At 38.5% G+C, this 16,776-nt stretch overlaps 1 protein-coding gene across 4 annotated transcripts in view; it reads left to right on the top strand.

The window, feature by feature from the left end:
* ASAP2 (ArfGAP with SH3 domain, ankyrin repeat and PH domain 2) overlaps positions 1-16,776 on the top strand; it is a 99,010-nt gene that overhangs the window by 77,316 nt on the left and 4,918 nt on the right. The window contains exons 20-26 of one of the 4 annotated variants that reach the window (XM_075086846.1): positions 401-468; positions 1,399-1,512; positions 6,565-6,820; positions 9,287-9,448; positions 10,351-10,519; positions 12,226-12,293; positions 13,967-14,076. In XM_075086846.1, coding sequence (XP_074942947.1) covers positions 401-468; positions 1,399-1,512; positions 6,565-6,820; positions 9,287-9,448; positions 10,351-10,519; positions 12,226-12,293; positions 13,967-14,076 — 947 coding nt within the window. Of the gene's footprint in view, positions 1-400; positions 469-1,398; positions 1,513-6,564; positions 6,821-9,286; positions 9,449-10,350; positions 10,520-12,225; positions 12,294-13,963; positions 14,077-16,776 lie in introns of all 4 variants that reach the window. The other 3 variants (XM_075086849.1, XM_075086848.1, XM_075086847.1) reach the window with 3 other exon arrangements.

Here is a 16,776-nt window from a genome sequence, read left to right as displayed (position 1 = left end):
ATTTTCCTCTCAATTCTTTATCATAATTCTGTGAATATAATCTTCATTATAAAAAAACAATATTCACTGTTTATTTCAAGTTTAAAATTGACTTATACATTACACTTGCTTTTTAAACAAATTTAGATAAATAAGTACCAAGATTTTCAACTGATATCTTATTGCCTAGTTATATACTGCCATTTCATGGCGACCATTCCATATATATGGCATGTTGCGTTGCTACTTCTTGTCATATTCAACGAGTTGGTATGAGTTGGAGCTATATATATATGAAGGAAGGAGATGAATTTGAGAGTGTGTTTGCCTAGTACTTCGCTATGTTTGTCTTTATCTTTAGTAAGGGACATTTTAATAGTGATGCCTATCATCATAACTTTCTTTTCTTGCTGTAATATAGCTAATGAATCAGGAGAGACGCCACTTGATATAGCTAAACGCTTAAAACATACTCACTGTGAAGAGTTGGTAAGTGTTGCATCTTTTTGTGTGTTTGTGCATTTATAAGAAGAATCATGTCTGAATATTTAACAGTTTACAGTTGAATATTCAACAAATATATCCCAGATGGAAAAGTTGTATGCGTGTAAATAGATATATGCTTATGTCGAGTTATATGGTTTTAAGAAGAAAGTTATATTTCTTTTCAGATGCTTTGGAAGTGCTAAACTTCTTGGGGCCAGGGGATGATTCTGTTTGAGCTATTAGTCCCAGTTCCATAACTGTCTGACATCTAATCACTAAAGTACTTTTTATGGGCGAAGGCCGTGGATGAAGGCCATTTTCTTGTGGCCCAGACAAGTCGTGGATGCCCCGTCATTGGAAGTGCTTAATGTCATGTTGGATGGGACTTTGAGCAACCTGATCTAGTGAAAGATGTGTCTGCCTATGGTGGGGTGGTGGAATAGATGATCTTTAAAGATCCATTCCAACCCAAACCACTCTATGATTCTATGAAGAGAAGCTGGTTACCATCACTACTTCTAGTAAGCAACAAAAATGGATTAGTGGGGTCAAGGCTTCTTGATAAGTGAGTCTGATTCAAAAAAACCTGCCACTGCAGTTAATTGCTTTGACTTGCTGTTTCTAAATCAAAGCAAATAAGATGTGGTACATATTGTCAGAAAATGGAGAGTGGACCTGCAATGGAGAATAGACCTACAATGCTTAATGAGAAACCTAGTTGCTCTCGATATATTTGTGTTGTGTTTGGTCACAGAGCTTAATTCTTTAAACTTTTCCAGGTTACTGAAATCTGTTTTTAAAATAAAAGTAATATTTGTATTTTGAAACCAGGGTTCCTTCTATATGTGGGTTTTGTTTGTTTTTAAATATGTGTTTTTTTTAAATAAGTACTGCACATAACATAGGTATCAGCAGTCATCCTTTTTTCCGTAGCTTACTCAAGCGCTGTCCGGAAGATTTAATTCTCATGTTCATGTAGAATATGAATGGCGGTTACTCCATGAAGACCTTGACGAAAGTGATGATGATGTAGATGAAAAGCTGCAGGTTTGTATCAATACACTATTATTTTTCTGTACATACATCTGTGTAAGCCTGATGTTCCTAATGATTTCAATAACACTTCTTTTTACTGTAAGTATTGAAGACACTGTGAAATAAAGTTCTGTAGTAAAGTGTAGTAGCTTAAATTTTAGTGCCTTAAATTATAGTTTGTCGTCTTTTTCCTCTTTAATATAAGGTATAGGACATAAGACCTTGTGGTGATGATCAAATTGCGATTAGCCACATGGGATACCTTTTTCTTAATGGAGTCAATAGTTTGTTTCAGTACATCAGGAATATTGAGATCTGCTGATCATGAAGCAGAATTAACATCAGCTAGGAAAATTGCCTTTACAAAGAGAGGCATCTTATAGCATCTGTTCGTGTTTGTGAAACAGGCTTTGATTTTGGAATAGTTCATGCATTGGCTTGCCTTCAGTGGAACTAAAATTGTGCATTAAATAAGCCACATCAATTAATAGCAAAGTAGGGTCTTAATTCTGAATCTTCCTGTAAAAATATTTGTGGTTTTCTCCCTTTTCGTACCTGAAATTACTGGTGGTGTTGTAGTTGAGGTTGAAAGGGACCTCTGAAGGTCATCTGGTCCAACCCCCCTGCTTAAGCAAGGTCACTCAGAGCCAGTTGCCCAGGACCAGGCTTTTGAATATCTCCAAGGATGGTCATATTACAAGTATTACAAAGTATTCCAGTAGCATAGGCACTTCATTGCAGTTTCAAAATTTACCTTCCCAATTTGAGGACCAACTTGAAAAAGTATTTAAGCACCTAAACATACAGGCAGGGAACAAACTCCCATCTTTTGATACCTGAACAGCACTTAAAAATGGGTTGGATTTCAAGGGGCTAAGTAATTTGAAATGACATATAGGCTCCTAAATACTAATGACATTCTGAAACTTTCATAATTTGAAGTATTCAATATAAGTATTGAACACGTTTTTGTTCTTTTTTGTGTGTGGTGTTATAACTACTTATGCCTTTTCTGCGTCCTTTATAAAGTGCAAGGAATACATAATAGGCTTTATATTAATCTTCAGATGTTAGCACAACCTTTTTTACACTTGGAAGTAGCTAAAAAACTACATTTTCCTCTGGATAATGAAATTTGGCTTTTTTCTTTCTATAAGTGTTAGCATTTTAATACTTCTTTTGCAAAGTCTCCCATCTCAGCAAGGCGTGAATTGATAATAATTAATAACATAAAACCAAATCTTGTGCGCTTGGGTTTTTCTTTGTTTTCAGAAATATTAAAACCTGATAGTCATGGAATAATTTTCTTTGCCTTCACAGAATGTCTTTAAAAATGCAAGGCCATCAGACTGTTGAATTAGCTTAATGTTTTGGAGACTAATTTTGACATCAGTAGGTTTGCTCTGTTGCAAAATGCCATCTTTGCAAGATCTTGTCTGCATAGGATTCTTCTCCCCATGTCCTGTCTCTTTAGTCCCAGATAGTTATTACGTCTGGTGCTTGACTTGAGCTACCATTAGCAACAAAGAGCAAAAAACATGTCACAAGCCATCCCTTTCAAAGCACAATTACTACCTCTGAGAATTTTTTAAAGATTTTTCTTGAGAATTTTGAAATCATCTGAAATCTGTGAGCTGCTAAATCCACTTCTTCTTGGTGAGCTTTCATATTATATCCCCCTATTTATGTATTCCTATACATTGTATTGTACCATTGGGTACAATTACTAACAGCAGTAATTATGACTTTTTTGATAAACCATCTTGAAACTTTCTGTTATGTTTTAAAAATTTCTCTTTTTCCAGCTGTAAAACCTTTTGGGTACTTTGCAACTAGATATCTAGCAAACCCCTTTCTGGGACTCTCAAATTTGTATTTTTGATCTGTTTTTTTTCTTCACTTCCTTCATTGTTCCTAGTTGCCTTCTGCAGTTCAGCGTTCTGGGTTCCACCTCATATAGGAAGTTGTCTGCTACTCAGCAATGAGGCTAAAGTAATGAAACTGCTACTTCACTGCCCTGCTATACTTCAATGCTTATATACATATATGAGTATAATAGGCTTATACTACAGGGATTTTGAAAGGAGAGCTGTGAACGGGGCCAGCAAATAGGGCATGGCATGACAGCCATGGCACGGTAGTTTGTGTGGAAGGGTGTGCCCGAAGGACACCGCACACTGCTTGTAGGTCCACAGCCCAGGGAAGTGCTCTAGGTCTCTGCCAAAATGGTGGGCACTCGCCTCAGAGCTAAAACCAGTGTTCCTACGGAGAAAGCCCTAGAGGTGTCTGCATCCACCCAGACAGAACTGGTAAGGAAGGAGACTTCAGCATTAGGTGGTAGGTTGCAGCAAGCATTCAGATCTTTCTTCTGGTGAAAAGGTAAGTAGCTGCACAAGCTTACCTCAATCTCATAGGTAAGCTTAGGAAGTGTGGGTTAGATGAGTGGACAGGGAGGTGGATAGAGAACTGGCTGAATGGCAGAGTTCAGGGTTGTGATCAACAGCGCAGAGTCTGGTTGGAGGCCTGTAACTAGTGCTGTTCCCCAAGGGTCTGTGCTGGGTCCAGTCCTGTTCAACATATTCATCAGTGACTGGATAAAGGGACAGAGTGTACCTCCAGCAAGTTTGCTGATGATACAAAACTGGGATGAGTGGCTGATACACCAGAAGGCTGTGCTGCCATCCAGCGAGACCTGGACAGGCTGGAGAGCTGGGCTGAGGGGAACCTCATGAAATTCAAAAATAGCAAGTGTAAGGTCCTGCAGCTGGGGAGGAACAACCCCCTGCACCAGTACAGGCTGGGGGCTGAACTAGTGGAAAGCGGCTCTGTTGAGAAGGACCTGGGTTGCTGGTTGACAGCGAGCTGACCATGAGCCAGCAACGTGCCCTTGTGGCCAAGAAGGCCAACAATATCCTGGGGTGCATTAAAAGGAGTGTGGCCAGCAGGTCAAGGGGGGTTATCCTCCCCCTCGGCTCTGCCCTAGTGAGACCACATCTGGAGTACTGTGTCCAGTTTTGGGCTCCCCAGTTTAAAAAGGACAGGGAACTGCTTGAGTGAGTCTGGCGGAGAGCTACCAAGATGACCAGGGGACTGGAGCATCTCCCTTATGAGGAAAGGGTGAAAGACTTGGGTTTGTTTAGCCTGGAGAAAACTATGGGGGGATCTTATCAATGCTTACAAATATCTGAGGGTGGGTGTCAAGAGGATGGGGCCAGAGTCTTTTCAGTGGTGCCCAGTGACAGGACAAGGGGAAACGGGCACAAGCTGGAACACAAGAAGTTCCACCTGAATACTTGAAAAAAACCTTCTGTCCTGTGAGGGTGCCAGAGCAGTGGAACAGGCTGCCCAGAGAGGTTGTGGAGTGTCCTTCCCTGGAGACATTCAGATCTCACCTGGACGTGGTCCTGTGCCCCCTGCTCAAGCAGGGGGGGTTGGACGAGATGATCTCGAGAGGTCCCTTTCAACCCCTGTCATTCTGTGATTCTGTGAGATTGAGGACTATTTGCATTGAATGAACTGGTGGATAATGCTGTTGCTTAGGATCACATTAGAGTTCTGTTTGTAGATGTCAAGCTATTGTGCTTGTCTCTCTTTCTGGTAAAGCAATTGAACAGATTTTGTAATCGTTGTCAGAAAAGGTTGTGTCTGAAATTGAAGTTCTTTTAGTCCTGAATTTTTCATATAAACTAGAGTCTAACCTAAATGAAGACTAAGATAATCGAACTGGTTTCTGCTCCTGTTCCACACCCCGGCTGCCTGGTCCTACCTCATCTTTTGCCTCCATTCTGGCACACATTTGTCCCTGTAATTGAGCTGTTTCAGTTTGGTAAACCAATGAAAAGCTAAAAGAACAAAACAAAAAAGAATTTTCTGCTGGTTTAGAAAGCAGAAGCGAAGCAAGTGTGGGCTGAAACAAATACCAGAACCAAGATAGTGGAGAAGTCAGGGAATGGAGAGTGTTAGCCAGTGAGAAGTGAGGCTGCTAAGCCAAAGTAAAGGTAGGGATTAATGCGTCTGGCTGTCAGGTTCATCAGTCTGATAAATCTTTGAACTATTATGCTGTGCTGTAACATGTCTAAAGGCCCTACATGGTCAATCCAGAATAAGCATTGAATATATTCAGAGGAAAATCGATTGCTTATTTGAGATACTGTTGGTGTAAGTCTTTATTCTGCCTAGATGCTATTACTATAAATTGTTGAATTTAATACAGACAGTATGTCAATGCTGTGTTTATCTAACATTGTTTCTAAAGGCATATTTATGCTCTCTGAGCTGTGGATTTTACAACCCATTCCTGTACTAGCCACCTGAATTTATAACTCCAGAAATTTTAATTATCATTTGATAACAATAATTACTATGCTTACTGTTGAAACAGGAAAAATAATGCTAAGTGTGAATAGCAAGCAGATGACTTACTGTAAGTCTCAAAGACAACTAATTAGATCTTATTTGATAATGTGCATGGGATGAGCAATGTTCCTTCCCAGCTGCCAACTGAAGTAATCTCCTGAACTTCTCTGACAATATTAGTGAGCTAAAAACAGTTCTTGAGAAGTTTTGGGTCCTAATTTGTTGTAGGCTGAGCCCCAGGTAGAATACTTAGATGCAATTGTGTCTGGCTTTTGAGATCATCTATATGGGATCTAATGCTACTGAACTTCAGGTGAGGGTTAGGATCCTCAGTTGTTCATTCAACTTCTGAAAATATTGCCTGGTATTTGATGCAGAGAAACTTTACTTGATGCAGTCTGAATATCTATATTGACTATCTATAAGAGTATATTCCTGTGTATATAAGGATACAGTATTATCCTACAGGCATATACTACAGGAGAAGATGAGAAAATAATAATTGTTTTGAAATGCAATTCACATTTTTTTTTTTGTTAATGAGCACAGTTACTTTGTCTTGAGTGCAGAATGTAGGATTTAGATTATGTATTAAAAGCATTACAAGCTATTTTTTCTTTCTAGAAACTAGTGGCTTTCTATCAACTAATAAATAAAATGAGCACAACTAATGTGGTATCAGTGAGTACTTTTGTTATTGTGTTTAAGCAACCCAGTCCCAATCGGAGAGAGGACAGACCTATCAGCTTCTATCAACTTGGATCAAACCAACTTCAGCCTAATGTAGCATCCTTGGCAAGAGATGCAGCGAACATTGCCAAGGATAAGCAGAGAGGATTTATGCCAAGTATATTACAGAATGAAACGTATGGAGCCATACTCAGTGGCAGTCCACCTCCCATTCAGCCTGCAGTACCCGTTACAAGTAGTGCACCTCCTCTACCTCCAAGGAATATTGGCAAAGGTACTAACAATGGAAAATATTCTTCTATGTTAGAAGAATGGGATCATAACCCTTTTTTTTAGTATTACATGTTTTAGGTTTTCTTTTACAGTTATTTTGCATAGGTAAGTACAGGAACAGGTTATTATTACTTCACTTTACATACTGGAATTGAATCTGTACAACCTATTCTGAGTTTGATTTTTCGGTATACCTGCAAGGAAGTACATTAATAGTGTTTGGGAAAACATTGCTCAGGTAACCTCAATAGAGTCAAACAATTTATTAAAAGGACGGCTGCAGTCAATTTAGTTCAGCATATTTTTTTTGTTATATTCCATCTTTTTATACTTATGTTTCTTGAAGATGTCATTGTCAGAGTTCAATTTAAACGTACAATTTCAATAGCGTTTGGCTGCTGTGGAAAATTTTTTAAGATCTGGGAGAATGGGGATTGTATGCAGAACGTGACAGATTTTAACCTTGCAAAGTCTTCTCTTAGTAAATATATGCTTCAAGGCTGTTGAAATAAAAGTGTAAGTGTCATGATGTGGAGAACTGGATGATTTTAGGAAACTGGTAGCTGACTGAAAATGTAACTGCCAGTTACAGGTTATACCCTGATCAGCAGAACAGTGTAAAATGCACATCTCATCCTGGTTCAGAAAGGCTGTGTGCTTGCAAAATCTACCATTCAAACTGATGCTGTGAACTTCATTGTTATCTTCATATATAATGTGTTTGGATCATACTGAAGAAGCATAGAGAAATCTGTATAGGTCCTCTTTGTACACTGCATTTGGTGTGTTTCACTGCTTTAATACCTTTATTAATCCAGCAGCTTTCATGGATGCTAAATTTAGGTAAAGTTCAATTCAAGAAAAATGACTATGTAAACACATGATTTTCTGTGGCGCTGTAATTCAGACTCCGTAAGAGAAGATACAAGCAGGGAATGTTCTAGGCATAGGTGAGTGGCTTCTGCCTTTGGGAGCACTGTGCAGAGGTCAGAACGTAAGACTCCATACACCAGTGATTGTGTCTGACATGGCAAATTGAACATCTGTGTAATATGAAAAGTCAGTTATTGGTCTCACAGGAATAACTGGAGCATAAAAGTCAGATCAAAATATGTGATCTTGGCGGCAGAAAAACTGAGGCCAGTAGAATGGCGTGGTATTGGATTACTTCAGAAAGGCTTATAAAACTTAACCAAGGTGGGATTCCTTTCATCTAACATTTTTGCATGAAGTCTAAGCTTAATATCTAGACACTATTTTACTTGATGGAAAGGAATTTTTCCCCCACCACACAGGAAAATTCACCAAAGAAGCTTGCGTAGTCCATTTAACTGTTAGACTCTATCTCTACGGTAGTAATACAATTGGATAGCTAGAAAGACTGGCTTACCCTTTGATATTATTTTAACCATGGCCAACCATACTATTTTACCCAGTGATTGCCCTTGTTTAAATGACACTTTTCAAAGAGTGTCATTTTAATTTCATTCCCAACCCCAGACTTCTTGGCACCAGTGTATGGTGCAGTTCATGCCAAGAAAGCATGCTGCCTCGCTTAGATTATTAGCTCATATTCTTTACTCTAGCAATGTATGAGCCAGTTATTCTTAGTTAAAAGTTATAATAGTATCCTCAGTCTTAGCTTCTTCTTGATTGCTGATGATGTTGATGTTATGCTTATGACGTATTATTACTCCTTTATCCTCTTAGCTTTAGGCTGTCTTAGTTTAGGCAAGTCTTCTGAGCCTTTAATGCTTTTCCCTGCAACCTAATATTTATTCATATCTTACTCTTCCATCTTTTCTTAATATGATGCTCATGCGCTAAATAGGGACAAGTGGCATGATATGTGCAAAATATTTGCTTTATGAAGAAAACCTGTAGTGTGTTTTTACGAAACGGGGAGGCAGCTCTTCAGCCTAAGAACGTAATCATTTAGGAGGACCTGAAGAAGTAGTACTTTGTAACTGTTTTATGATGGTATAGCTTCTTGTTTGGGTGAAATTCAGAATTACAGTTTTATGTCAATTACAAGTCAAAATTGATGTTTCACTTTGGGTCAGCAGTGTTTGCTAAAGCACATGTGAGAGTGGGGTCCTTTTCTTGGAGTACCTGAGAAGATTACAGCTGTCAGTCAGGGATTAAAGAAGGTAGCAAGACTTGGCTTCTGTCTTCTTGTTGAGAAATTTCTGCTTTTTCAAGTTTTGGCATGTTTTAAAGTAATGATTGGAGACAAAATTTTACTTAAAGTGTTAGTAAGACTTCGCCCAGAAACTTCTGTGTGATTTTTTTTTTTTTTTATACCAGTGTCTGATTTCTGCCCTGGCATTCCAGCAGGATGGCAGTGGCTCCTATTGCAGAATATAGTGGTCTAGTTCCACCATTTTTAAAAGCACAGGTGTGAATATGAACACTTTGTGCTTAGGGTAAGCAATAATAATAATACAGTATTTTCCTCTCTTTTTAGTTCAGCCTTCAGTTCTTGGCAGTGGTATTCAGACAATTTCTTCATCTAATGCAATGTGGAAGACAAATTCTTTAGGAGTGGAAAGTATAAGCAGGCAGAGGTCTTCATCAGATCCACCAGCTATTCATCCCCCTGTGCCGCCATTGCGTGTAACATCTACAAGTATGTTTCCACTTTCCCGTTTTCCCTTCTGCTGTATCTAATCATAGTTGGCTTATTTTTCCATTTCCACAACTCATGCTTCCTCTTTTGGTGACTGTAGCTTTGGCCTATCGTTCCCATCCAGTAACTTTGTATGAACTGTCTTCTCTGATGTTCCGGTGAGGACTGTATGGTATAGCACAGGGTCAACAGGAAATACTATATACTACTAGAGCTAAAGACATCTTCACTTTTATATATGTATATATGTCTTAATGTTGCATTTCTTACTAGTTGTAAAGATGAGTATTACATGTAGGCCTGGGGCTAAGTCTCCACATCGTGCTTCATTCTTGCAGACTGTAGGAATGCAAAAAGGTGTTTTAATGCATTGCCAGCTGCTGTGGTTCCAAGAATTCAGTGGAAATTTTAATTAATTGCTAAACCTAATGTGAAGTTAGTTAGATGTTAATCATAACGGAATTTTAAGAAAAGACATTTCTCTAAATAAAATTTCTCAGATATTATTCACTTAGTTACTTTTCCATAAAACACAAACTGAAGGCCTTTATTGAGCAAACAGTATTAGCACTTTATTAAATATGTTCTGCTCTATTATTTTCAAGAATGTGACTGACTTCGGTAAGAATTTTCTTTTCTTGTACTCTAATGCTTTAATGAATTGAAGTACTTGTGAGCTCTCTGATGTTGATTAGGTGAAACAAAATGTAAACCTCTTTCCAAAGAGGTCCTCCTTCCAATGGAAGGTTTGTTTTCTGTTTAAGTTGTTGATTACATGTAGTAAATAATTTTTTGTGGAGGGAGGTAAATCCTGTAACAGGAAAACCTGTGGATGAGAACCCAAGAAACAAAATGGTAAATAGGCAGTGAAATGGAATTAAATTCCTAACTTTCTTCTATAGATGTGCTCTCTCCAGCACCACCGCCTCCAGTGGCAAAGACAGCCAGCATTATAGAAGCTTTGAACCAGCAATCTAAACAGCAACCAGCTCCTCCACAAACTAAGCCAGCCCCACCACCGCTGCCTCCGCAACCTCCTAGTAGAATCTCTCAAAGAAAGCCTATTCCTGGGTAACTGATGTTTTAGTATTTAATATACTTCATAATTATTATTAACTTCAATTTTATGGTATATAACATGCATGTCATCTATAAAGCATATATACTTTTGCTAGTGATGCGTTCTAGAGTATGTGAATGAACAGAAGGCAGGCACTAAAGGAACAGATTACAAGGATTCCCACAGTAAAAGCAAGACAGCCCTAGTGTTTTAAGATTGTATGACTTGCAGAATATCTACAGAATGCTTAGGTGTGATGGAGATAAAAAGCCACAAAGAATAATCCATTTCTCATTCTCATCTAATAACAAAGAAGACATAATGGGTTCTTATGTCTGATTGTGCCATTTACTGTTCACATGCTTTGTGTAGGTTCAGTTCCATTCAATATTTTCATTCATGGCAGGAATAGAGAGATCTGTAACAGGAAATATTGTTTTTAAATTTGCAGGAAACAAAGCTAGGAGGGACAAGTGTAATGGAAAACAGGTTTATATCCAAAGCAGCTGTGAGAAACTGTAGTAGTAGTCAAGGGAGAAGAGGGGTGTCATTCAGTAAGCAACACTTAGTACTTAAGAACAATCAGCTACAAAAACAAAGCATAGAGAACAGTGGAGTATGGTTAATCAAAAGTCCTTAAGGGAAGGATCTGCAAGGATGTAGTGAACTATAAATAAAAGTCAGATGACTCATGCTGTTATGGAAGAGTCAAAGAAAAATAGTGTTGTTTGATTATAGCCTGCAAACTACAGGAATTAATCCTTCCAGTTGACTGAACATCAGTAATGCCTCAGCTGGACTACTGTGTTCAGTTTTGGGTATCGCAGTAAAATAGAGATACAAAATAGTGAGGCAGAAGTCAGGAGAGATCAGTAAGGTAATGAGAACTCTAGAAAAATATGACCTGTGAGAAAAGTTTGGAAGAAATAAGATTCTCTTACATTTTTTTAAAATCAGAAATTGTAGCATAGATATATGTCTTCAAATATGTACGAAGTGTTGGATTACACCATTCCTTTTTTACATCTCATGATGGCTCTAAAAAAAGACTTTTGTTTAAGTTGTGGCAAGGATAATTTAGTTAGACACTGGAGAAAGCTTTCCAAGAGTAAGCATAGGAAAATATCGTAGTAACTTGTCTAGGAATTTTTGGATTCTCTGACACTGAAAATTTGGCAGAGTACAGCCTATACAGACTTTTAGATAGTTATAAGATACAAGAATATGTATATGTGTATATATGTATGTGAGATAAAAAATATACATGGTTGATCCTTTGTGAATGAGAGGCAAACAACCCTTGACCTTTGAGCTCCCTTTCTAGTCCTTTGCATGTACCATACTAAGTAAAAGGGAGAAGCAACTTGCTGAAGCTGGCTATAATGTACAGACTAACATGGATACATAGTTTAACAAAGAATTTTAAAATACCAGTAGAAAGAACTTCAGAATTTAGGAAAATAAAATCTGCTCTACACAAATTGGAGTAATTGGACCTATATCATTATTCTGCTGTACGTTTTTAAATTAAGTGCACCTTATGATTGCTATAATCAAAAATATGGAAGCAAAGTAACATTTTTAAAAGCAAAATAGCCATCACCAGAATATACTGAAGACATGACAAGAATATTATAATTTGGAAAATCCTGTGTATTTTTGTGGTTCAAGTTCTTGTTTGTTTCTTAAATGGGTGAATTTCTAATTTTCTGCACAGGACTGAGAAGCCATCTGGCTTAACTAACAAAGGGCAGTCCAGAGGACTTGGGTCTCTACAACAAACTGGTAATTGTGGTTTAGAGATCTATTTTATTGTAATTAAGCTATCATTATAACAGCCTGAGGGAGAGTGTGTTTTGTTTTTTGTTTTTGGTTTTGGTTTTTTTTTAATTTACCTTGCACATTTAAATGCAGTCATTACCAGCATTCTTGCAGTTTCTGTTCTTGATTGTGTAGGCCCTGATGCTTCAAGCTCTTCTGCGTGAACGAGTTATGGGCCAATTCATGTAGATAATGGGACTGTGTAGTAAGAAACAGAATCACACAATGGTTGAGGTTGGGGGGGACCTCTGGAGGTCATCTGGCCCAACTCTTCTGCTGAAACAGGGCCACAGGAGGCAGTTGCCCAAGATTGTATCCAGATGGCTTTTGATTATATTCAAGCACAGAGACTCCACAGCCTCGCTGGGCAACCTGTGCCAGTGCTCAGTCACCCTCCCAGTAACAAAGTGTTTCCTGATGTTCATGTGGTACCTCTTGTGTTTCAGTTTGTGCCCATTGCCTCTGGCCCTGTTTTCCAGCTGGGTGGGCACCAGCATATATTGGTGCATGGGCTTGTTCGTCCCCAGGTGCAGGACTTTGCACTTCCTTGCTCCAGGTTTTCTCCTGGTCTCTGGGACCTGGGATTCCTGAAGACAGGTCTTGCTAGTAAAGGCTGAGGCAAAGAAGGTTTTCAGTACCTCAGCTTTCTCCATGTCCTGTGTAACTAGATCCCCCATCTCTTTGAGCAATGGGCCCATGTTTTCCCTAATTTTGCTTTTGTTACCTATGTATTTACAGAAGCTCTTCTTGTGGTCTTTGACCTTCCTTGCCAGATACAATTCCAGTTGGGCGTTAGCTTTCCTGAACCCCACTCAAAGAAAGGATGCATTATGAAAACTTTAGTTAGTTTACTGTCTTGTTTGCATATGTCAAAACAAGGTAACAGATACACATTTTAGAATAGAAAAATTTGTTTCTAGTTTGAAAATATAAAGTTCATGTAGTGTCACTTTTAGTTAAATTGCAAATTGATATTGCTCTTTTCATGATAATGAACAGAGTTCACTATTCATTCTGCTCTTTCCGTTGTTCAAAGTGACTACTGCTTTGGGACATTACAATAATGTAATCTCAATAAAATGTCCAAAGTAAAGTTTGTGTGGATTCTGTGGTGGAATTTCTCCTATCCAGTTTCCCCTTCTACTGTATACATCACGTTGATTGGTTCTTACTGTGATTCTGTTTTTTTATTTTGCCTTGACAAACCCAAGGGGAATTTGCTAATGACTATCTGCTATCTGTGTTAGGAGTCTCCTGTGAAGGATACCGCATCTTGATAATGATGGTCTTTACTAGGGAGGAAGGGTTCTAAAAGCACACAGTCTGTAGTGAGCGAATGGGGAAGTGGGCTATTTGGTTCTGCTCTCATCTATTTTATAGGCTTTTTTCCTCTTTTAGCATATCTGCAGTATTAAAGTCTTAACCAAGTTTCTTTGGGGAAAAAAAGGCTGTTTCTGTAAGGAAAAGGATAGAAAAATTCTATTTTGTTATTTAGAAAGAACCATTTTTAAATTAAATACTCATAGGATATGAAATTATTTGTATCCTTTAAAGAAAAATTAATTTTGTTTTAATTTGTATCATCACTCTTACTTTTTTTTAAAGCATGCCTAAAATGTACTTGCTTACCTTAGCAGCAGGAGAGTCATCTTCTGTGTGTGAAATTCCAGTAACACAAACTGGATCTACAACAAATACTTTGGCACAGATCCAGCCACCAGCACCAATGCCAAGGAAATCACAAATAGTAAGTAGACAATCTGGGTTTTGATTTTATTAAATCTTCCACATTCTATCAAACACACTGCTGACATAATAGTGTATCCTGTTCTGGAGAAAGTGTGAGAATCATGAAAAATACGAAGCCTGTATCTTGTGTTATATATGTGCATGACTTGTACTAAATATTTATGAACTCTTCGCTTTTCTTGCATTTCCTATATGATAGTATGTGGTTTTAAATTTAAAAACCCCAACTAAACAAGCAAACCAACCAAAACAACCAAACAAAGAAACCCAAACAAAAACCAAAGAGAAGCCAGAGAAATTCTTTGCTTGTGTCCAAATGTGACTGACACAATCCGTAGAATGTATGGTTTGACTTACTGAAGGTAGGTGAGCTCGGTAAGTGAGTCACTTGTAGATCATATGTAACTTCTCAAACTTCAGTGAAGTAAGTAAAAAGGGAGCTTTTGTGCTTACTTCTGTAAAGTAAGTAGATATAGCTGTTCACATAGGTAGATCAAATGGCCTCAGACAAGACTAGTAGGAGTCAAGCTCAAAACAAAGAAATTGGGTCTTTGTGCAGTTGGTTCTTTGCATCTCTTTGTCATGCATTCACTGGATGACAGGAGACAAATCTTTTGGTTAATACACAGAAACCTCATCTGACAAGACATCCCCAACCAGAAGGCAGCTGAAGGGTTAAGGGAAAGGCTGGAAGCATTGGGCTGGCAGTATTGTATATTCTTCTTCTGCACTCTCCCCCAGCCTTACAGTGAGCGTTAGAAAAGATACTGGATTTGGAGGGACTCTTGATGTGAGGGATCTTGATTAGGTTGTGTAGCCTTTTTATACTCTTATTTATAATCTAGGACCATGAATGGTAACACATGTATTAGCATCAATACCTGTATTCTTATACTGGTGTTTATGTTGCTTTCTTGTGTGATAGACATAAAACACCCCTATGCTTATTCATGACAGTATTTCTCTGCAGTAAGCAAACCACAACACAGAGTCTGTACTTTCTGAGATGCTGTATGTGACTGGGTCTGGGCTGTTTCATTCTTTACATTCTGTGTAGGAGCATAGATCAGTAGGTAAATAATAAACTGAGAGGCAGGAGACGTGCTGTTCCTGGCTCTGCAGTTGTCTTATTAATCGGCTACCTTCTTCAGTTCTCTGTCTCTGTTCATCCATTTCCTTTATGTCTACAGAAAGAGTAACTCTCCAGGGCAGACTTGAGTGTGTTTGTTTGCATAGTCTTGCACGTTTGTCTTGAGCTCTTAGAACTCCTATTAGCTGTTTCTCATCTGGTAATGCTGAAAAAGCCACCAAGACATCTGGAATGCATCTTGCATTAGTTGGGAGTTTTAAAAAAAAAAAATCTTCTGTTTTCTTGTCTTCCCCACTCTTTTTCAACCAAGTCACTGTCTGTCTTGCATCAAAATTACTTTCGTGTTTTAGGCCACAATTAAATGGTCTGATTAGTGTAAAATGGAACATCTATCACTTTTGCTTACGTGCACTGAGGGAATTGCCATATTTACTCTATGAAGCTGTTGGACCCTGATCACAGCTTCTGTTGTGTGTTCTGGGATTCAGGTGTGAGCACTGGCTACGTCCTTTCAACACACCTGTCAGTTCTGAAACAGCTCCTTACCGGGCTTTCTGTATAACTTAAGGTTGTAGTAGTTCTCTGTGGTTTTATCTCCTTTGTTTTATGGGACAAATTGCTTTCCTTACAAGTGAATGGGGTGCCCTGGCTGGTTTTTAGGGAACAGTCATAGTGTCTCCACAATTTAATATTAATTGCACATATCATGAAGAACAAATCTGACTCTCCACATGTCTGTAGGGCTTCAGTAGGATGAATTTTGTGAGACTAAGAAAACCATCTGGATAATTTTCTTCTGTCGTAGGACAGAGAAGTAAGGGAAACCTGGCTCAGGGAGTGTGTGCTGGTTAAGTTGCTTTAGCTAAATCATTCTGGCCAAAGCATCTTAGCTGAGATTTAGTGAAGGGCCCTTCAGCTAAAGAGCTTTAGCTAGATCAGTCTAGCTAAAGTCCTTTGGCTAAAGCACTTCATTTAGCCTTATACTCCAGCCTTTATTCCAAAGTCTTTACACTGCCAGAGAACCCAGAGGCCAGCCTGGATTTAGGAGATGATTGCAGAAGTGCTCCTTGAGTAAAGAAAAAAGAAGTCTAGCTGTACACGCACATGTAGCCGGTGGCTTATCTCCTATACAGTGCATTTACCCAATAGTCTATTTTTCAGATGAAAATTCCTGATGCATCTTTTTTTTTTTAATGTATATTTTAGATTTTTGAAACCATATTGTAGATACATGGGAAACATTCCTGGAATATTTTAGTCTTCTGGGAATGGGATCTATTTTAATTTCCTTGCCTTCTACAGAGCAAGAAATAGCTGTAATTACTGCACTTTGAAGTTAGTAATTATATCACTATTGTACTGATGTGAAGCTTTACCTCTTGACCTAAAAGGTGGTTGTGGCTCAAACTGTAACTTGACTGAGATGGAGCATCTGGTAGAATGGCTGTGACGCAGTGCAAGGCTGCCAGCTTGCAGGGGTGTGCCCCCCACACAGATAGAGCCTAAGGGTGTGCTTGATCTGGGCAGGTCAGGTTTTTTATACTAAAATGCTTACAGAGGAGCATAACAATCATGCTGCCTCCCTCCTTCCCCATCCACATCCCCCTT

This window comes from Phalacrocorax aristotelis, chromosome 3, assembly GCF_949628215.1.
Source record: "Phalacrocorax aristotelis chromosome 3, bGulAri2.1, whole genome shotgun sequence".
Classification (NCBI taxonomy): Eukaryota; Metazoa; Chordata; class Aves; order Suliformes; family Phalacrocoracidae; genus Phalacrocorax; species Phalacrocorax aristotelis.
The sequence above is the reverse complement of the archived record's forward strand: the minus strand, read 5'-3'. Positions and strand labels throughout refer to the sequence as shown.